The following is a 21181-nucleotide window of genomic DNA, read 5'->3' as shown; positions in this document are numbered from 1 at the left end:
AGTGGCCGCGGAGCAGCCGCCCCGCGTCCCCCAGCGTCCCGCCGCCACCTGCCCGCCGCGCTCCCTCGGCTGCGCGCGTGGGTGCGTGGGCCTCGCGGAGCTTCGCGGGCCGGCTTCCCCGGCGGGGGCCGCGGGAGCCCTTCATGGCGCCTGGGCTTCCGTGGTGCTGGCCTGGCCCCTGTGCGGTTTTTCCGCAGCAACATTTTCTTTCCTCTTTATCTTTTTAATTTTTTTTTATTGGAGTTCAATTTGCCAACATATAGGCTATCACCCAGTGCTCGTCCCGTCAAGTGCCCCCCTCAGTGCCCGTCATCTTTTCTCCCCCGTTAAACCAACTCTTGGGAAGCGCTGTGCGGCCGCCAGAGCGCTTTCCTGGCCGTCGGCTTCTTGGCGCTTCTCCGCATCCCGGGAAGGTAGGTCTATCATCAGCCCCGTCTTAGACAAGAACGTTTTCATCCTGAACTGTGCATCTCTGTGAAAAGCAGCCCAGAGATGGGAGGTGGAAGGAGCCTTGGCATCGACCACCCCGGGGACCCCGCTGGCACTTTTCTACGGAGGTTGCCTCTGACCCTCCGGGTGCCCCGCCCCGGGCGTGCGAAGGGAGAGAGAACAGCTGGGTCGGGAGGTTCCGTTAGCCCAGGGAGCGGGGGGCAGGGTCTAGGTCACGTGCCCCGCGCAGCCCCTTACGCGCGCCCCCCGCCGCCCCAGAGACCTGGCGGGCCGCTCGGGAGCGAGCTGCGGTGCGAGTCCGAGCCAGCGCGGAGCATGGCCTGCGTCTCTCCAAGGCTTCCCCGTTTTAAAGGGAAATACATACATACATACATACATACATACATACATACATACATACATACATACATACCGATCTGTCTCTGTATTACCTTTTAAAATGTTTCTGTGCGTTTAAGTGAGTTATGCTTTAAAAAGAGGCATGCACCACATACAAGTTTAGAGCATGAGCCCAGGTGGCTCAGCGGCTGGGCGCCGCCTTCGGCCCAGGGCCTGATCCTGGAGGTCTCGGATCGAGTCCCACGTCGGGCTCCCTGCATGGAGCCTGCTTCTCTCTCTGCCTCTCTCTCTCTCTGTCTCTCACGAATAAATAAATAAAATCTAAAAATAAATAAATAAATAAATAAATAAATAAATAAATAAATAAATAAATAAATCATGATAATAAGATCATGAAACTTTGAAACCACGACCTTAAGAAGTGGTGATAGAGTTAAGGTTTGTATAAGCATTACTGTGTTCTTCTCCACAGCCACTGGTCTAAGTTCTCCAGGCACACTCACATTTTCATGCAGCACAACACACCTGTGGGATAAGTCCTGTTAGACCCACTTTACAGATGAGAAAACTAAGACCCAGATGAAGTTACTTGACGCGGTTGGTTTGAGACCCAGGTAGCTGGCCCCAGAGTCCGTGTTCTCTCTCTCACAGCACCTACCTCAAAATACTTACCTGCCGGGGATCCCCAGGTGGCTCAGTGGTTTAACGCGGCTGTCAGCCCAGGGTGTGATCCTGGAGACCCATGGAGTCCCATGTCAGGCTCCCTGCATGGAGCCTGCTTCTCCCTCTGCCTGTGTCTCTGTCTGTCTGTCTGTCTCTCTGTGTGTCTCTCATGAATAAATGAACTGTTTAAAAAAACAAAATACCTACCTGTCTAATTCTAACCCCATCCATGCTCCTGTCTCCTCCAGGAGTAGCCACTATCATGAATTTAGAGCTTAAGATTCCTTTTCTGGGCACCTGAGTGGCTCAGTTGGTTGAGCATCTGTCTTCAGGTCAGGGTCCTGGGATGGAGCCCCGCATCAGGCTCCCTGCTCAGCAGGAAGTCTGCTTCTTCCTCTGCCTTTCACCCCACTTATGCTCTATCTCTCTCAAATAAATACATAAATAAAATCTTTAAAAATATATTTCTTTTCACTGAAAAAGAAAATGGCTACTAAAACAACCCACAAACTGGGAGAACATATTTGCAAATCATATATTCCATAAAGTACTTGTATCTAGAATATATAGAAGACTCTACAACTCAATAATAAGAAGACAAACAGCCCTATTTAAAAACAAGCAAAGGAGTGCCTCAGTCCCTTAAGCAAATACCTTGGGCTCAGGTCATGATTCCACGGTCCTGGGATCTAGTACCAAGTCAAGCTCCTGGCTCAGCGGGGAATCTGCTTCTCCCTCTACCCCTCCCCAATGCTTGTGATCTCTCTCTCTCGAATAAATAAAATCTTTCAAAAAAATTAAAATGAGCAAGGTTTTTGGCTGCCTCGGTCAATAGAGATTCTGACTCTTGATCTCAGGGTTCAAGTCCCATGTGGGTGTGGAGCCTACTTAAAAAAAAATAAATAAATAAAGGCTCCCAGTGGCAGGGAGGATGTGGAGCAGAAAGAACTCTCATTGCTGGTGAGAATGCTGAATCAGCCACTTTAGTAGTCAGTCTGGCAGTTTCTTAAATTAAAAAAAAATTATTTATTCATGAGAGACACACAGAGAGACAGAGACACAGGCAGAAGGAGAAACAGGCTCCCTGTGGGAACCCCGTGCGGGACTGGATCCCAGGACCCCAGGATCCCGACCTGAGCTGAAGGCAGACGCTCAACCGCTGAGCCACTCAGGTGTCCCTAAAAAAAACTTTTAAGTTAATTGTAGGTTCATATGTATAAGAAATACTATAGAAAGTTCAGGTGTGCCTTGTACTCAGTTTCTCTTGATGGTAGCATATTGTAAAAGGATAGAACAATATAACAACCAGGATATTGATATTAATGTAGTCAAGATGCAAAACATTCCCATTAAGGGGCACCAGGGTGGCTCAGTTAGTTAAGCATGTGCCTTTGGCTCAGGTCACGATCCCAGGGTCTGGGGATCGAGCCCAGCATTGGGCTCCCTGCTCAGTGGGGAGCCTGTTTCTCCCTCTCCTCCCTGCTTGTGATTTCTCTTGCTATCTCTCTCTCTTTCTCAAATAAATAAACAAAATCTTAAAAAAAAAAAAAAAAGACTGTTCCCATTACAAGGATCCCTCATGTTTCCCTCCCCCAACCCCCTTCTTAGTTCCTGATAAAGGGCCTCCATTTTGGTCATTTTGAGAATGTTTTGCAGTGGAATTATACAGTATATGACCTTTTGGATAGGCTGGGCCATATGTTTGCTGCATATTTAGTTGTTTTAAGAAACTACAAAATTATTTTCCAGAGTGACTAAACCATTTCACATTCCCATTAGCAGTGTGTAAGTGGTCCAGGTCTCCATATCCTGTTCTGCATTGGTGCAACAACTTTTGTATCTTAGCCATTCTGATAGATGTGTAGAGACACCTCATTGTTTTATTTATTTATTTATTTATTTATTTATTTATTTATTTATTTATTTATTTTTATTTATGATAGACATAGAGAGAGAGAGAGAGAGAGGCAGAGACACAGGCAGAGGGAGAAGCAGGCTCCATGCCAGGAGCCTGATGCGGGACTCGATCCCGGGACTCCAGGATCCGCCCTGGGCCAAAGGCAGGCGCGAAACTGCTGAGCCACCCAGGGATCCCCATCATTGTTGTTTTAATTCGCATTTTTCTTATGGGTAGTGACGTTGAACATCTTTTTATTTATTTTTTTAAAGGTTTTATTTATTTGAGAGTGAGAGAGAGAGAGCACGCTTGAGCACTGGGAAGGGATAGAGGGAGAAGCACGCATGAGCACTGGGAAGGGGTAGAGGGAGAAGCACACACCCCACTGAGCAGGGAGCCTGATGTGGGACTGATCCCAGGACTCTGGGATCATGACCTGAGCCAAAGGTAAATGCTTCACTGCCTGAGCCACCCAGGTGCCCCGCTGAACATATTTTTTTTTAATTTTTATTTATTTATGATAGTCACAGAGAGAGAGAGAGAGGCAGAGACACAGGCAGAGGGAGAAGCAGGCTCCATGCACCGGGAGCCCGACGTGGGATTCGATCCCGGGTCTCCAGGATCGCGCCCTGGGCCAAAGGCAGGCGCTAAACCGCTGCGCCACCCAGGGATCCCTGAACATATTTTTAAATGCTAATTTCCTGTTCCCTCTATTGAAATGTCTTTTGTCCATTTTCAAATTAAATTGTTTGTGTACTTGTTGAATTTTAAGAGTTCTTTATATATTCTAGATACTAGTCCTTTGTCAGATATGTGGTTTGCAAATACTTCCTCCCACTCTTTAGCTTGTCTTTTCGTCTTTTCAACAGGGTCTTTCACAGAGCAAAAGTGTTTAATTTTGATGAAAGCCAATTTATCAACTTTTCCTTTTATGGATTGTGCTTTTGTTGCCAAATCAAAGAATCCTTTGTCAAGCCCTAGGTTCAGAAGATTTTCTATGATTTTTTTTCCTAAAAGCTTTATGTTTTACACTTAAGTTCATGGTGCACTATGAACTTAACTTTTAATTAAGGTGAATTAACTTTTATATAAGGTGTTATTTCTTTTTTTTTTAGATTGATTGATTGATTGATTGATTTATTTATTTATTTATTTATTTATTTATGAGAGAGAGAGAGAGAGAGAGAGAGAGAGGCAGAGACACAGGAGGAGGGAGAAGCAGGCTCCATGCCGGGACCCCGACATGGGACTCCATCCCGGGACTCCAGGATCGCGCCCTGGGCCAAAGGCAGGCGCTAAACCGCTGAGCCACCCAGGGATCCCCTATATAAGGTGTTAGATTTAAGTTAAGGTTTTGAGGTTTTCTTTTTTCCCCTTTTTTGCTGCTGTTGTTGTTTTCTGCTCGTGAATGTCCAATTACCCCAGAACCATTTGTTGAAAAGCCAGTTTTCCTCCACTTAATTGCTTTTGCAGCTTTATCAGAAAGAAGTTAGTTGAGGGGTGCCTGAGTGGCTCAGTGGACTGAGCAGCTGACTTTTGGTTTGGGCTCAGGTCTTGGTCTCAGGGTCCTGGGATGGAGCCCTATATCCAGCTCCATGCTCAGTGGGGAGTTTGCTTGAGGATTCTCTCTCTCTCTCTCTCAACTCTCTCTTTCTCTGCCTCCCCACACCCTGAATCTCAAATAAATAAATAAATCTGAAAAAAAAAATAGGCAGTTGAGCATGTCAGTTGGTGACAAATTGCCTTAGTTGTCCTGTATCTGTGAATTTCCTGATTTCTCCCAGCATCTTTGAAGGATGTTTTCATTGACTATGGGATTCTGGGTTGACATTTCAACACTTGAAAATGTTGTGTCACATCCTTCTGGCCTCTATAGCCTCTGATGAGAAATCAGCTATCATTGGAGTTGACATTTCCATATAGGTAAGGTGTTGTTTTTCTCTGGCTGCTCTCACAACTTCTCCTTTACTTATTTTCCATTAGTTTGACTAGGATATTTCTTGGATTTATCTTGTTTGGAATTCACTCGGCTTCTTGAATCTGTCATTTTTATGCCTTCTACCAAATTTGGAAAGTTTTCTTTGAGTATTTGTTCAGTCCTGCCCTCTCTTCTCCTCTCCTGAGATTCTCAGAACATGATGCTTGATCTTTTTAAATAGTCCCACAAGTCCCTGATGCTCTGCTCATTTTTAACTCAGTCTGTTTTTCTGGTTCAGATTGGACAGTTTCAGTTGTTCTACTTTCCAGTTCACTGCTTCTTTCCTGCCCTCTCCTTTCTGCTTTTGAACTCATTCACTAGCTTTTAATTTCAGTTTTTGTTCTAAAATTTCTATTGGTTCTTCCTTTAATCTAAGGTTTCTTTGCTGAGACTCTATTTTTAAATTTTGTTTCAGGGATCCCTGGGTGGCGCAGCAGTTTGGCACCTGCCTTTGGCCCAGGGTGTGATCCTGAAGACCTGGGATCGAGTCCCGCGTCAGGCTCCCGGTGCATGGAGCCTGCTTCTCCCTCTGCCTGTGTCTCTGCCTCTCTCTCTCTCTCTCTCTGTGACTATCATAAATAAATAAAAATTTAAAAAAATAAATTTTGTTTCAGGCATGTTCATAAATGCTTGTTGAAACATGTTTATGCTGAGGTGGGCACTTGATGGGATGAGCACCGGGTGTTTATTCTATATATATGTTGGCAAATTGAACACCAATAAAAAATAAATTTATTTTTAAAAAAAGAAACATGTTTATGATAGCTGCTTTAAAATCTTTTCAGAGAGGGGCACCTGGGTTGCTCAGTGGTTGAGCATCTGCTCAGGATCCTGGGGTCCTGGGATCGAGTCCCGCATCGGGCTCCCCACTGGGAGCCTGCTTCTCCCTCTGCCTGTGTCTCTGCCTCTCTCTGTGTGTCTCATGAATGAATGAATGAATGAATGAATGAATAAATAAATAAATAAATAAATAAATAAATAAAATTGTTTAAAAAAATAAAATCTTTGCAGAGAATTCTGCCTTTGTCCTCTTGCCATTGGCATCTGGTGATTGTTGTTGTTGTGTTGTCCAGTTTAAGCTGTTCCTTGTTTTTGGTATGATGCGTGATTTTTTATTGAAACCTGGACACTTTGGGTATTATGTCATGAGATCGTAAGTTTTATTTAAAATTTTTTTTAAATGGTAGCTTCCTTTAACACCACTCCAGCAGGGGAAATGCAGGAGCTCCCTTGTTACTACAAGTGGGGGAAGAAGTCCAGGTCCCCCCCCGCGGCCCCAGTTGACACTAAGGCAGGGGTGTCCTCATAGTAATTAGCAGGACTGGGAGTTCTGGGGCTCCCTACAGATTTTCCCCTTATATGTCTCTGGTTGGTAAGGGTAGGAGTGCCTCATTACTGCTCCTCCCCACGGGAGGGAGGTTTCTTTTTTACCTGTGGTCAAAGGTGAAAGTCCTGACTCTTTGCTAGGTCTCCTCTGACAACATTCAGTAGGAAAGGGTGGTGCATCTGAGTGCAGGACCCCATGTGACCACATATGTTACATGCCTATGAAGCTGGCTCTGAAAATAACCCTATCACTTCAGGTTGCTGCCTAGAGAGGGAGATTTTACAAAGCCCGGACCTAAATCACAGTCCTCAGAAGCAGAGAGTAGTGGACAGGAGTCTGGATCTCAGGCCCTGCCACTTACCCACTCTGCGACCACGGCGTGCATTTCCCAGACATTTCCTGAGTGCTGTTCTCTACCAGCCATTGAGCCACATACAGAGGACACAGAAAAGATGGAGACATAGTCCTTGCCCTCATAAGCCTTGGCACTGCACAGACTCCTGGAATCTGGATCTTTTGTCACTAAGTGCCTCCAAGATCATTCTCTCAGTTTATCTAGATCTGATTCATTTTAGTTCTGGAAAGAATCTGTAATGTGGATATATCGTATTTCATTTTTCAGCTGTTGCCCTATTCATAGATCTAGGTGGTTTCCATCTCTGTGCTATTAAAAACAAGGTACATCCTCATTCATGCCTCATTTTGAAGCCTACCTGAGTGGGTATTTCTCTGGAACAGATAACGAGTAGTAGAATTGCTGAGGCAAAAGGTACATGCACTTTAAATAGATATTGCCAAATTGCCCTCTCCTCAGTGATTGAAAGTACTGGTTCCTTGCACCCACTTCAACATTTAATATTATGTTTTGCCAACTTGAGGGAAGAAAATAATAGCTCTTCTTCTTTTTTTTTTTATTTTCAGGATTACTAATGAAATTGAGCTTCTTTTCATGTGGCCACTTTTATTTCTTCATATTTTTTTGCCCATTTTTGTATTTCATTGTCCTATTGATTTGCAGGAATGTCTTTTTGTCATCTCTGTATTAATCTTTGCCATATATGCTGCAAATACCCCATTTCTTTTTTTTATATTTTATTTATTTATTTGAGAGAGAGAGGGAGAGAGCACAAGCAGAGGGAGAAGCAGACTCCCCGCTGAGAAGGGAGCCCGATGCAGAGCTCAATTCCAGGACTCCAGAATCATGACCTGAGCCGAAGGCAGCTGCTTAACCAACTGAACCACCCAGGCACCCCACAAATACCTCATTTCTTGTTTGTTTTCAACTTTGTTGATGGCTTTGTCATATAGAAGTTTAAATATTTATGTAGTATAAGTATTTTGTGTCTTAGTTTTTTAAATTTCTTTATTTAAAAAGATTTTTAAAAATGGATTTCTTCCTGAGAGACACAGAGAGAGAGGCAGAGACACAGGCAGAGGGAGGTGCCAGCTCAGCTCCCCATGGGGAGCCTGGCATGGGACTTGATCCCAGGACCCTGGGATCATGACCTGAGCCGAAGGCAAGATGCTCAACCACTGAGCCATGCAGGTGTCCCATGTCTTAGTTAGTTTCGTTTTTTTTTTTTTTTTTAAGATTTTACTTATGTATTTGAGAGAGAGTGCACGTGCATAAGGAAGGAGGGGCAGATGGAGAGGGAGAGAGAGAATCTCAAGCAGACTCATACTGAGGTCAGAGCCTGATGCAGGACTCAATCCCACAATCCTGAGATTGTGACCTGAACTGAAAACAAGAATTGGATCCTGAACCAACTGAGCCACCCAAATGTCCCTGTGTCTTCTTTGTAAGAAGATCTCTTCTCTTCCAAGGTTGCAAACATATTCTTTTAAAAAATACTTTGATAGAGTCTTTTTGAATGGTTTTATTTATCGTGGAGTGCTAATCGACTATGTAGGGTCATAAAAACACACTGCTAGTAAGGGTGTACTTGTGGTTAGACTTTAGGGCACTGGGGCTCCCCAATCCTGCTGAGTATTAGTTACCAGCCATCCAGCACTTCTCTGGCCAAGAATTCTCACATTTATTGCTCTCATCTGGTGGCTGATGCCTCTATTTTTGTCTGCTTGTCACAGGTGGGGAGAGAGGAAGTCCGTCACCTTTTTACTTCACATGAGTCCCCCAACCAGTTATCCTGATAGGGTCTGTCCTGCTCCCCAGATCTATCACTCTGATGAACAGTCGGAGGCCCCCACCCCCACCCCTGGAGACTGTCCACCTTTCAGGATGACGCTTTCTGCCTATATTTTGTGCTTTGATTTTCTCTGCCAACCTCATTCTGTCTGCCTTCCATTTTTGAGGGATTCCTTGTAGCTTCTGGTTTAACAGGACACCAAGTTTTGTTTTCCAGCACTATTATGGATTTATTTTCAGCTCTACTTTCTTTTACCTCCGTGGTATGAGGTAGGAGGGAGGGGCAGTATACACAAGTGGCAGTCTGATGTCTGGGCCCAGTGACCACTGAGAACTTTCCTATTGTCCTGACACTGAAAGCTGACTAGGTTCAGCATAGAATTCTTGAGTCACAATCATTTTCCCTCAAAACTCTGTAAAACATGACTCCACTAACAGTATTGCATATGGCAATTCTGATACCATTCTGCTTCTTTATTCTTTTTAGGTAATCTGTCCCCTTCCCCTTGCCCCGCTTTAATGTTTTATTTTCTTTCTTTCCTCTTTTTTAAAGATTTTATTTTTTAAGTAATCTCTACACCCAACATGGGGCTCTAGCTCACAGCCCTGAGGTCATCCCTGTTTAGCTCCACTGACTGAGCCAGCCAGGTGCCCCCTTAATGTTTCCTTTATTCTGAAAATTCAAAAATCTTATCAGAGTATGTATACTTAGTGTGACTTTTGCCTCATTAAGTTAATCTAAGAGCATGTGATTAAGAGTCAAGGCTTCCTTTACTTTGAGGAACATTTGTATCTTGTGGCTTCTCCCTCAACTCTCTTCTTCTTGATATTCTTATTTGATGACTGTTTAGTCTTCTAGGTTTGTCCTCCACATCTCTCAACGTTTCTATTCCTTATCTTTTGCTTCTGTCTACTGGGAGAATTTCTTGGTCTTTTAAAAATTTTTTTTTTAATTTTTATTTATTTTTGATAGTCACAGAGAGAGAGAGAGAGGGGCAGAGACATAGGCAGAGGGAGAAGCAGGCTCCATGCACCGGGAGCCTGACGTGGGATTCGATCCCGGGTTTCCAGGATCGCGCCCTGGGCCAGAGGCAGGCGCTAAACCGCTGCGCCACCCAGGGATCCCCTATTTTTTAAAAATTTTATTTATTTATGATAGTCACACACACACACACACACACACACACACACACACAGAGAGAGAGAGAGAGAGAGAGGCAGAGACATAGGCAGAGGGAGAAGCAGGCTCCGTGCACCGGGAGCCCGACGTAGGATCCGATCCTGGGTCTTCAGGATCGCGCCCTGGGCCAAAGGCAGGCGCCAAACCGCTGCGCCCCCCAGGGATCCCTGTTACTGATTTCTAATTTAATTCCATTGTGGTCAGAGAACATACTTGAAATGATTTTTTTTTAAGTAGTCTCTACACCCACCGTGAGGCTCAGACTCACAACCCTGAGCTCTAGAGTTGAATGCTCTACTGACTGAGCCAGCCAGGTGTCCCCCAGAAATGACTTTAAGCTTTTAAATTTATTGAGGCTTGGTTTATGATTGAGAATATGATATGTCTTGGTAAATATTTATTGTATATATGAAACTAAGCACTCCTCAGTTTTAAACATCTATATTTCTGTAATTTTTTTTTTTACTTTAAAAAAAATTGAGAGAGAAAGAGGACATGTGCAAGCTGGGGCAGAGGAGGAGGGAGAGGGAGAGAGTATTTTGAGCATACTCTGTGCTGCGTGTGGAGCCCCACACGGGGCTTGATCTCAAGACCCTGGGATCATGAACTGAGCCGAGGGCAGACACCTAACCAACTGAGCCACCCAGGTGCCCCCATAGTTTTGTAATTATTGTTTAGTTACATGCAGAGTAATTTGAGGACAGTAAAGTCTATTGTCTTGAATCTGACAATGTCTATTTGATGTCTTCACGCCTCTTAAAGGCAGACTCTATATCCTGTTTGCCTTTCTCTCCCCATAGCATTTTTCCTGACCCCAAATGGAAGCTCAGCAGACACTGGTTCAATGGATGGATGACACTCAGAAATAGTTAGGTCACGGGATCCCTGGGTGGTGCAGCGGTTTGGCGCCTGCCTTTGGCCCAGGGCACAATCCTGGAGACCCGGGATCGAATCCCACATCGGGCTCCCTGCATGGAGCCTGCTTCTCCCTCTGCCTGTGTCGCTGCCTCTCTCTCTCTCAATCTCTCTCTCTCTCTCTCTCTCTCTGTGATTATCATGAATAAATAAATAAATGAAATCTTTAAAAAAAAAAAAAGAAATAGGCCAGGTTCTTATTTTTTTTAATAAATTAATTTTTTATTGGTGTTCAATTTACCAACATGCAGAATAACACCCAGTGCTCATCCCGTCAAGTGTCCCCCTCAGTGCCCGTCACCCATTCACCCCCATCCCCCACCCTCCTCCCCTTCCACCACCCCTAGTTCATTTCCCAGAGTTAGGAGTCTTTATGTTCTGTCTCCCTTTCTGCTATTTCCCACACATTTCTTCTCCCTTCCCTTATATTCCCTTTCACTATTATTTATATTCCCCAAATGAATGAGAACATATAATGTTTGTCTTTCTCCGATTGACTTACTTCACTCAGCATAATACCCTCCAGTTCCATCCACGTTGAAGCAAATGGTGGGTATTTGTCGTTTCTAATGGCTGAGGAATATTCCATTGTATACATAAACCACATCTTCTTTATCCATTCATCTTTTTATGGACACCGAGGCTCCTTCCACAGGTTCTTATTTTTGATTCAGAAAATATCCTTGTGCTATGTGACCAGACTGAGTCTCACACACCTTTATGTCTTTGCATCCCTATAGGACTTTGCACGTAACTTGACACACCACAAGTGCTTGGGCAGCATTGTTGACATTGAATGGAACTAGAGAGACAGCCACAAAGGTGCTGCCTCAGACTGGTGGGATCTAGGCCACTCTGTGGCACTTGACAAACTGCTCTGGCCACGGTTGGAGAGGCTGTCCTGTCATAAAGCCCCCTAAGACATGATGTCACACACAGACACCTCTCTCCTTACAAAAGGGAGGGGCTGTGGTGTTGGCCTCCCAGACTTAGCTGGGCTCCCGTGCCTTCCTCAGGCTCGGCCCTAGAGCTTGAAGAGAGGTGAGCAGGACACTGCCTGGACGCTGATATGATCAGAGGGTGCTCTGCAAGTCGCTGAAATCACCAAGATTGGCAGCAAGTGGGCTCAAAGGCTGCCTTCAGTAGAGCACCTGAGCAGGTGAAAATTGGCTTTACAACTCTTAGCTTCCCTTTCCCCATCTTTCCTACCTGGCATCCCCTTTTCCCTCTCTTCCTCTCTCCCTCAGGATCTGTTTACTTTCCTCCTCCAGACTGCCTCTCGGAAAAAGCTGGATAACTTTGCTCACACCAAGGTAGAAATGACTAATGGCCCAGGGAACGGAGGGCAGCCACCTCGCTGAACAGGGATGAAAGGGCCTGGGAGAAGCAGAGGATGGGTGGGTTTGGCGGCAGGGAGTCGAGGGAGTCCCATCTGGGGGTGCCTGTATTCTCTGCTGAGGGTGGGACAGGGGGAGGAGAGGGTGGAAAGCTGAAGGGAGATTCTGAACTTGGCCCTGGAGAGATGAGGGCCCTCCCTTGGGGCACAGAGACTCACAAGGCGGCATCGGGTCCCAATCACATCTGAGACCTTGACTTTACTGTGAGCTTCACTCATAAGGAGTTCCACACTGCAGGTGGGACTTCAGACAGAGAGGGTCTTTTGAGGAGGCCACACATTTCCCTTAGGACTCCCTAAATTGTAAGAGTAAATGATAATGATTAAAAACTACCAATACTCTCAAATATTTTCTGTTGCACAGTGTTTCTGAAATAACTAGCCACGAACATCTGGGGTCATTTTATACCAAATGCTCAGTCGAGTGACACCTGAATCCTATCCCAGACCCCTTTTCCCATCCTGATTCTCTGAGAACTGCCTTTCCAGCTCTGAGGGCATTGAAAACCAGCTTTTGTTTGGGACTCTGAGGTCTTGGGAGAAATTCCTGAGCATTTTCCAAGCTAGCCCATTCCGTCCTGAGTTTGGCCCTGGCTGTGACCAGCAGGCCATCCCCCAGGGGAAGAGGGTGGCCCATCACTTGGCCCATCACATGGCCCGTACCCCACCAGGTAAAGGAACACGGGATCTCAGGCCTGCTGATGCACTGATGGTTGACCATCTTTTCTTCACAGAGTGAAAATGGTGTTTGGACTGGGCTGCCAGAGAGAGAGGTAAAGTTCAGGTGGGCCCTGAGTGACCAGGAAAGGGGACGCCCACTTAGGTCTAAAAGGAAAGGAAAATAGAGTTCTCTGTTCCCCTTTCCTTGACTGTTCCAGTTTCTCTGTGACTCAGGGTTGGGGCAGAAGGCCTGGTCCTGGCTGGTGGGCCCTGCCTCTGTGTGTGCGCCTGTGTGTGCACGCACCCTGGGAGCCACTGTCCGACAGTTCAAGATGCTCTGCTTGTGCCAAGGGGGAGGCGTCCCAGAAGAGGTGGACGAGTCCTGGGGATACAATTTCTGATCTGGATTTTGGGATCTGTCAGTCCCAGAGTAGGGCTCTTGGAAGACTCCGGGAGAAGAGCTGGTCCAACGCTGACTGCCCAGCCTGGGCCGGGTGCTTGCTTTCTGGCTGGGAAGGCAAGGTGGGGCCAGGGAGACAAGAGCAGAAGAAGAGGAGGAGTGTGTTCAGGCTCTGAGTCTGGCTCTCAGTGGAGGCGGAGGCACAGGGCCTGCCGAGCCCTGGTCCAGTTAACAGATTTGTGCACCCACAGTGTCGGATTCCCCTGGTGGAGCTAGTCCTGGGGTTTGGAGCGGGAGGGAAGGTGGTCCCCACTCACTAGTGAGGGCATGGGGCACCCAAGCTCTACCCTCAACTCCACTTTCCTTCCAGGCTCTACAAGCCCCTGTACGTAGTACACGTCTTCATTCTTGCAGGTAAGGGCGCTGGGGAATGCAGGGGCGGCCCGCTGGTTCTGGCCTCAGGGCCGCCCCACTCTCTGGCTGCTTACTGGGGCTCCCAGGGCCTGGCCGTGCTGCTCAGAGTCAAGGCTGCCCTCTGTCTCTTTCTTCCCTTGGTACCTTGGCAGTGAAACAGATTTGAACCCATGTTTGATTCTGAAATCCCCCTTCCCCCCTGGAAACCCATGAACCGAAACCCACACAACCTCACGTCCAATAGCAGTGGTCTTCAATGTTTGCCTGCACACCTGTGGAAAAAATGCAACTTCCCTCATACACATTAACACCCAGCTTCTTTCATTCCAAGTTTATTTTATTTTATTTTTTTAAATTTTTATTTATTTATGATAGTCACACAGAGAGAGAGAGAGAGAGAGGCAGAGACACAGGCAGAGGGAGAAGCAGGCTCCATGTACCGGGAGCCCGACATGGGATTCGATCCCGGGTCTCCAGGATCGCGCCCTGGGCCAATGGCAGGCGCCAAACCGCTGCGCCACCCAGGGATCCCCCCAAGTTTAGTTTAAAGGGATACAATTTCTGGTATATTGTAAATAAATACTGACATTTTAGAGTAATGGTATCACTCTTAAATGTTTTAATTAGTCTTTCTTCACTCATTGCAGGAGTGGTATACTACTATTTTCAGGGGTCTGTGGGGAAGCCAGCCCCTGACCACGAGATTGCTGGGGAACCTTCCCAGGTAGGCACTGAGGAGGCCTAGAGGCCGGGGTAGCCTCACTGTAGCCTGAGTAGAGGTCACGCTCCTTGGTTGTTAACTGTGTGTGTGTGTGTGTGTGTGAGAGAGAGAGAGAGAGAGAGAAAGGGAGGGGGAAATGTGAGGGCTCTGCAGAAATTCACTGGTTTTCTGGTAAGGTGTCCAAGCAGAGGCTCCATCCCTCACAGGCTGGCTGTGTAGTCATCCTGGGGCTCTGTGGCAGTGGCGTCCACAAACCAAAAGAAACAGATGATCCCTCATTGATGTGAGTAGCTCTGGAATGTGGTTCAGCGCTCTCATATGGACGACGTGGTGAGCCTGCCTGGGGTCACATACTGTCCTCCATGGCCCAGATCCAAGGACCTAGGGCAGAAGCCCCTGCTCCCAGCCCCGGTCAGAAGAACACAGATGGGTGCGGGACACCCACCTAGGGCCACATGCCGAAACACGTGCTGTCCACCTGTTAGGTCCCGCCAGCCTCACAGCAGCCCTGCAGCTCGCATCTCATGTAGATGGGAAACAGCCCCCAGGGACACAGTGCCTGGATCCAGGCTGCCAGGGTGACAGGAGAGGACCACATTCCTGATCCCCGGAGGCCTCCTGCTCTCTGCACAATGCCCCTGGGAACAGGGGACTCCCATAGAGACAGGTCGTCTGTGGCCCAGAAACACCGAGTAGATGTGTGACACCTCCTGGCTGACCTTCCAGAGGCTGGGAGCCCCGAGGAAGGCCCATAGGTGCCTTGGATGGAGACCACAGAGTACAACTCTGCTTCCTTTCTTTTTGTTGTTTAAAGTTACTAGTCAAATTTCCATTTAAAAAAGTTTTATTGTCATCAAAGCTATGCTCCGACGTCATCTGGTGCTTTAAAGTTTTAAGACCTGGAACCAAAAACTGGCTGCCTTTGCCCCAGCCCGCCCACCGGCGCTTTCCCCAGGGTTGGAATCCTCTCAGCCTCCGACCTTCCCAGCTGGAGCCTTTCATTTTTCCATGTTTCTAATTAGCAAGCTTATCCTGCTTTGTCTTCATTTCTCAGATTTAGACATTAGCCGGTGAGGATTTAGCTCCCGGGACAACTGTACATTCGCTGCCCCTCCAACACACACGTCCACCTCCCTCCAGCCTTCCAGGGTAGTTACAGCCCTGTTTTGGGATTGTGACATTTTATTACTTATTTTCTTTAATGATTTTATTTATTTATTCATGAGAGACACACACACAGAGAGAGAGAGAGAGGCAGAGACACAGGCAGAGGGAGAAGCAGGCTCCATGCAGGGAGCCCGACGTGGGACTTGATCCTGGGTCTCTAGGATCACGCCCTAGGCTGAAGGCGGCGCTAAACCACTGAGCCACCCAGGCTGCCCGGATTGTGACATTTTAAATCTGAGTAATGACATTTTCAATTGTTAAAATCTTTTAAATAACATGGTTGCCGTTCTGCTGATTTTTAAAATTTTTTATTTAAATTCAGTTTGCCAACCTCTATAGTACAACACCCCGTGCTCATCTCATAAAGTGTCCTCCTTACTGCCTGTCACCCAGTTACCCCATCTCCTCACCCGCCTCCCCTCCCACAACCCTTTGTTTCCCAGAGTTAGAGAGTCTTCCATGGTTTGCCTTCCTCGGTTCTGCTGATCTTTATATCATTTCGGGTTTTCAGCTCCCCTGTGCTTCCGTGGCCAAGGGCTCTTTTTGGACAGTGGGGTAACCACCACCACAATTAAGAAACAGAGCAGTTCCGCCGTCCCTTCAAAAAATTCCTCTGGACTCTTGTGCAGTTGGCCTTCCCCTCCCCCGCGTCCAGCTGACAGTTTTCCATTCCTATAGTTTTGCTTTGCAAGATTGTCCTGTAAGTGGGGGCACCCTGCGTGTAGTCTGGTCCCTCACTGAGCTTGGTGCACCTGAGACGTCTCTGGGTGCAAGCGCAGCACCTTGTTTCTCCTCGTTGCTGAACGGGTGTCCTCCATGGGAAGGACTGCAGGTTGTCTGCTCAGCGCCTAGGAGACATTTGGGTGTTTCCAGTTTGGGACAATTACAAATAAAGTCACTGTAGGGGCGCCTGGGGGGCTCAGTTGGTTAAGTGTCTGACTTCTGATTTCAGCTCCGGTCATGATCTCGGGGGTCTTGGGATCGAGCCCCACATTGGGGAGCAGGGACTCTGCTTCTCTGTCCCCCCTCCCCCGTTCATGTTTTTTTTTCTCTCTCTAAAATAAATAAATAAAATCTTAAAAAACAAAACAAAACCACTATAGGGGCACCTAAGTGGCACAGTTGGTTAAGCTTCTGCCTTTGGCTCAGGTTTTGATCCTGAGGTCCTGGAGTTGAGCCCCTGCAATTGGCCTCCTTGCTTGGTGGTGGTGGGGGGGGATCCTGCTTCTCCCTCTGCCCCTTCTCCTGCTTGGGCTCTCGTGCTTACACTCTCTCTCTCTCTCTCTCTCTCAAATAAATACATAAAATCTTTTTTTTTTATTTAAGATTTTATTTATTCATGAGAGACACAGAGAGAGCAAGAGGCAGAGACACAGGCAGAGAGAGAAGCAGGCCCCATGCAGGGAGCCCGACGCAGGACTCAATCCCAGGTCTCCAGAATCATGCCCCGGGCCGAAGGCAGGCGCTAAACCACTGAGCCACCCAGGGATCCCCCATAAAATCTTTTTTTAAAACCCACTATAAATCTTCATTTAGGGCTGACATTTTTAAACTGAGAATAGTATTCCACGCTGAGTCACGTACCGTGGTTACTCTTCTTGGCGTGTCATTTTGTTTTTGCCTCTTTTTTCTGTTCGCTTCCTCTCTACGTACAATTAATATACCCAGGCGCTCTGCCAAAAATATCAATCCCCTTGCAGTAGATTTACACAAATTAGGTGTTTAATGGAATGATGGTTTTCACAGAGCGTATCTCACGGGGCAGCCCTCCCACTGTTCCCATAGGGACAGGATGCCCAGCTGCCCTGGGACCTCCCTTTCTCGGCAATCTGGGGAGCCCCTGTCACTCCTTTATTTTGATGGAATGCAACCGCCAGGGGAACCTCTGCTTCCTGAGGGGTAGTCTTCAGATATTACATGTCTGCCATGGTCTTAATTCATATGCGACTACGAGTTTGGGTAGGTATAGAATTCTAGGCTAGAAATATTTTTTCTCATAGAGTTTGAGGATCCAACTTCCTTGTCTTCTGGCTTCAAAGACTTTCAAAAAGAAGTCTGATGAAAGTTGAATTCCTAAAACAGGCTTTTTTTCTTTGTATTTTAGAAGTTTTTGGGTTCCTTGTCCTGAGGGTTCTGAAATGTATTGATGACAAAACCCGGGGTAGATCTCCCTCATCCATTGTCCTGGACACTTGGTGATTCCTTCTCTTCTGGAAACTCACATCCCTCATCTTTGGGAAATGGTCTTGATAAAAAAGGGACATATTTATCTGGTATCTCTCCCTGCCACTTCAATCTGCTGTCTCTGTTTCCTCTCAGAAAGCTCTAGGAGTTCGCAGTGGGAGCTCCTGATCTCTTCTCTGTTCTTTCTCGGGAAAATTTTTTTTTCGACTTTACCTTCTACATTTTTATTGGATTTTTCCCTCCCAGTATTCTATCATATTTTTGTTTTTAAGAACTGGAGGCTTCTTAAACATTTCTGTTATTTATTTATTTATGATTCTATTTATTTATTTTTCACAGAACACAAGCAGGGGGATCAGCAGGCAGAGGGAGAGAGAGAAGCAGGCTCCCCGCTGAACAGAGAGCCTGACCTGGGACTCGATCCCAGGACCCTGGGATCATGATCTGAGCCAAAGGCAGATGTTTAACCCACTGAGTCACCCAGGCGCCCTGAACATCTCTGTTTTAGAGTCTATTCTTGTTTCATGAATGCTAAGTTTTAACTTTCTAAAGACATCAGTTATTGTTTAACTTTTTTTTCTTCAAACTACTGGTAATTTTTAGGTGTCTGTGTATGTAGGCACTGACTGTGGATTAGTGTGTAGCTGAGGTGACCCTGAGAGGTCACCTCAGCCTTCCCTCCGTCCTTTCTCTCCTCGTCATGCAGCTTGTAGGGGAGTCCTTGAGGCCGGTGTGGGGGCCGATGGATAAGTGCTATCCCGTGACCACTCAGGTGGGTAAGGGCTGGGGGCCCCCTGGATGTGAGGTGTAGGCCTGGGCACCCTGGGTGGATACAGAGAGGAGGTGCAGCAGGGAAGGACCCCCAGCTGCTCACAGCTGTGAATCACTCTCCTGTTTGCTTCTGCAGAGACGCAGAGTCAAGAGCAGGAAGAAGCCAGTCTCTGAGGTGAGTGAGGCTTGCCCCGGCCGAGGCTCGCTTGTCAGGGCTCCATGAGATGTGGAGACACCCCAGCTCGTGGCGGGGGCGTCCCAGGGCTGGTGGCAGGGCCCCCCAGGAAACTGGCAACCTGCTGAGAAGGGAAGGACTCCCTTGGGAAGACACAACTACACACCGCAGGCCAGAGAACAAGGCAGGAGGGGGAGGGCCCTTCTGCCCATATCCCGCCCTCCTGACCCCCCTTGCAGGCTGTGCCCCCCAAGGCGAAGGGAGGACTGAATGGTGCTGCCCCTGAGGGGGAGACTGACATCTTGTCTCAGCGTGAGGGGGAAGCAGCCGGCCCTGGGCCCGCTGGGAAGGAGGTGGCTGAGGAGGAAGATGTGGCAGGGGTCCCAGGCTGGGAGGTAAGGAGGCGGGTGGGCCAGCTGGAATGTTCCCGGCACCGTCCTACTGAGAAGCCCAGGAGCACTGCAGGATGGAGGTCATGGGAAGGAGGGCAGAGCTGGGGGGATGGGGCACCCAAGACCCCTGGGCCAAACTGCCATCCCAGTGGGGCAAGGGGCCCTACAGAGCCCAGAGGCAGCAGCCATGGTGTGAGCCAAGAGTGGGTCTGAACCCTGCCTCCCCCGACTTCCTGTGAAGCGAGGCCTCAGTTTCCCTGTCTGTGTAACATGGGGCCTATCTTCTCCCACCACTGTGCCCCGTCTTTCTTCCCAGGAAAACACCCAGGTCCGCAAGGAGATTGCAGTATACGCCTCTGGTAAGACCGCCGGCCCCACAGCCCTGCAGCAGTGCAGCAGGCCCACCTCCCTCCCTAACCTGGGGACATAGCAACAGCACAGACACCGGCTCCTCTCAGGCCCCTGGCCCTGGGGTGGGGCGGAGGAAGCCCGGCCGCCAGATGCCCATCCCCCCTGAATATCTTCCTGGTTGGCAGGAACTTGAGGCCTCCCCCCTTGGGCTGGAGGAACAGCATCAGAGGGAGCCCTGGCCCTGGGGAAAGGTCCCTCCCCAGCAGGGGACCCATAGGGCATGCCTGTTTGTGCTCGTAGAGGCCTCTGAGATGGAGAGTAAGGAGGGAAGGCCTGGGGGCTGGGTCCCCCAGCTCCTGAGGAAGCTCTGGTTGGACTGGTTCCCAGCCCCTGACATCCCGAAGACTCAGAACCACGAATGACCAAGCACCCAATAAATGCACAGACTTGCTGCTTCTGCAGGCCCTGCTACTTCCTTTCCGGGGCTTCATCGAAACCCAGTGAGGCCCCATCCACACTCCCTGCCACACCTGCTACTCTGGAGAGGCCCTCCGACTTGGAGCCAAGGGACAGAGCAAGTTCCCTGAACGTGGGGGAGCTCCATGTCAGGAGGGCGTTTAGAAGGTGCTGGTGGGACGTCTGTCAGGGATGCTGTTGGGTACAGGGTGGAGGGGTGTCCTTTGGAAAGAGAGGCCTGGCTGAGTGGGGTGCCTCTAACCGAATGTCTCTAGTCCCCAGGCTGTTCTCTAAATGCACCAGGGGGTCTGCCCAAGACTGGGCTAAGCGGCACACCTAGAAACCATCAGGTGCTGCCCAGGGGCTCAGTCCAGAGGCAGCTAATTGTGGGGGTGGGCACAGGGGGACAGCAGTCCTGTTCTCGGCCGGGGCTCCAGGCTAATGGGGTCACAGCCCCAGAAGTCAGAGCAGGATGACAGGACCCAGCAGCCCAGGGCAGGGAGGGACTGGCCCAGGGTCACACAGTATCCCAGCAGGGCAAGGATGAAAGCCAGGGTGGCCTCCCCCTCCTCTGGCCATTCCACGGGCCCAAGGTTGACCCCTCTCCCTGGGGCATGCCTGTGGCCCACAGGTCCCACTGCCGACCACTGGCCAAGTTTCCTGAGAACCCAGCTTGACCCAGACACTCGGACTGTGCTCTTGGGTGGAGCCCAGATGAGTGTCGTCCTCCTCCAGCCTGGCTGTAAACGGCAGCTCTGGGGCAGGTGCCTGGACACAGGCATCCCTGGGGGCTGGGGAAGGGGGTCTCATCCGGTTTTGAGTGACTGAAAGGCTTAGGGAGGTGGCCCCTGGATGGCCAAAGGCTTCCCAGGGAAAGCTGGGGCACCTGAGGACTGTGCCCCGGGTGTTAACCTGGAACATCCCTCATGGCTGTCCCGGAGTCCCCCACCTTTGGGGGTGTCATAGACGAATGGGATAGAGGAGTTGGTGCCGGCCGAGCTGCTGGCCCGTGGGGTGGGGTGGGCGGTGTTGGACCTGAGATGCGGGTGTCCAGGCTGAGCGGGGTCCTCTCAGCCCCACTAGGGCCCAGCTGAGGGCTCTCAGCAGCTTGTTCTAGATCTTCCCGCCACGAACAAGGACCTAAATATAGACATGGTCACTAACCAAGTAGCCAGTATTGGGGCTCTGTGGGCAACTAG

At 48.6% G+C, this 21181-nt stretch overlaps 1 protein-coding gene across 9 annotated transcripts; it reads left to right on the top strand.

The window, feature by feature from the left end:
- Positions 1-54: 54 nt before the first annotated feature.
- Positions 55-19983, top strand: LOC144323610 (uncharacterized). Of its 9 annotated transcripts, none has more exons than XM_077914285.1 (10): positions 58-413; positions 11912-12054; positions 13026-13064; positions 13722-13765; positions 14413-14489; positions 18544-18609; positions 18745-18783; positions 19023-19178; positions 19492-19534; positions 19827-19983. In XM_077914285.1, the coding sequence occupies exons 3-10, from the start codon at positions 13033-13035 to the stop codon at positions 19946-19948; spliced, it is 579 nt and encodes a 192-aa protein (XP_077770411.1). In that variant the 5' UTR covers positions 58-413; positions 11912-12054; positions 13026-13032; the 3' UTR covers positions 19949-19983. The 9 variants fall into 9 exon arrangements, with proteins under 9 accessions (XP_077770416.1, XP_077770411.1, XP_077770419.1 ...); XM_077914287.1 differs by lacking the exon at positions 58-413 and adding an exon at positions 12167-12208 and having other exon boundaries at positions 11843-12054; XM_077914289.1 differs by lacking the exon at positions 58-413 and adding an exon at positions 12167-12292 and having other exon boundaries at positions 11843-12054.
- The last annotated feature ends 1198 nt before the right edge of the window (positions 19984-21181 follow it).

Source organism: Canis aureus, chromosome 11 (assembly GCF_053574225.1).
Source record: "Canis aureus isolate CA01 chromosome 11, VMU_Caureus_v.1.0, whole genome shotgun sequence".
NCBI classification, from domain to species: Eukaryota; Metazoa; Chordata; class Mammalia; order Carnivora; family Canidae; genus Canis; species Canis aureus.
Note: the sequence above shows the minus strand (reverse complement) of the source record. Positions and strands in the feature narration are given on the sequence as shown.

What these genes read in the sequence shown, in the direction of transcription:
- LOC144323610 (XM_077914290.1), top strand. Translation starts at nt 13,033, where the DNA reads ATGGTGTTTGGACTGGGCTGCCAGAGAGAGAG. An exon ending in GGAAGAAGCCAGTCTCTGAG is followed by an intron (nt 18,784 to 19,022) that starts GTGAGTGAGGCT and finishes CCCCCCTTGCAG; the next exon opens with GCTGTGCCCCCCAAGGCGAA. An exon ending in CAGGGGTCCCAGGCTGGGAG is followed by an intron (nt 19,179 to 19,491) that starts GTAAGGAGGCGG and finishes CTTTCTTCCCAG; the next exon opens with GAAAACACCCAGGTCCGCAA.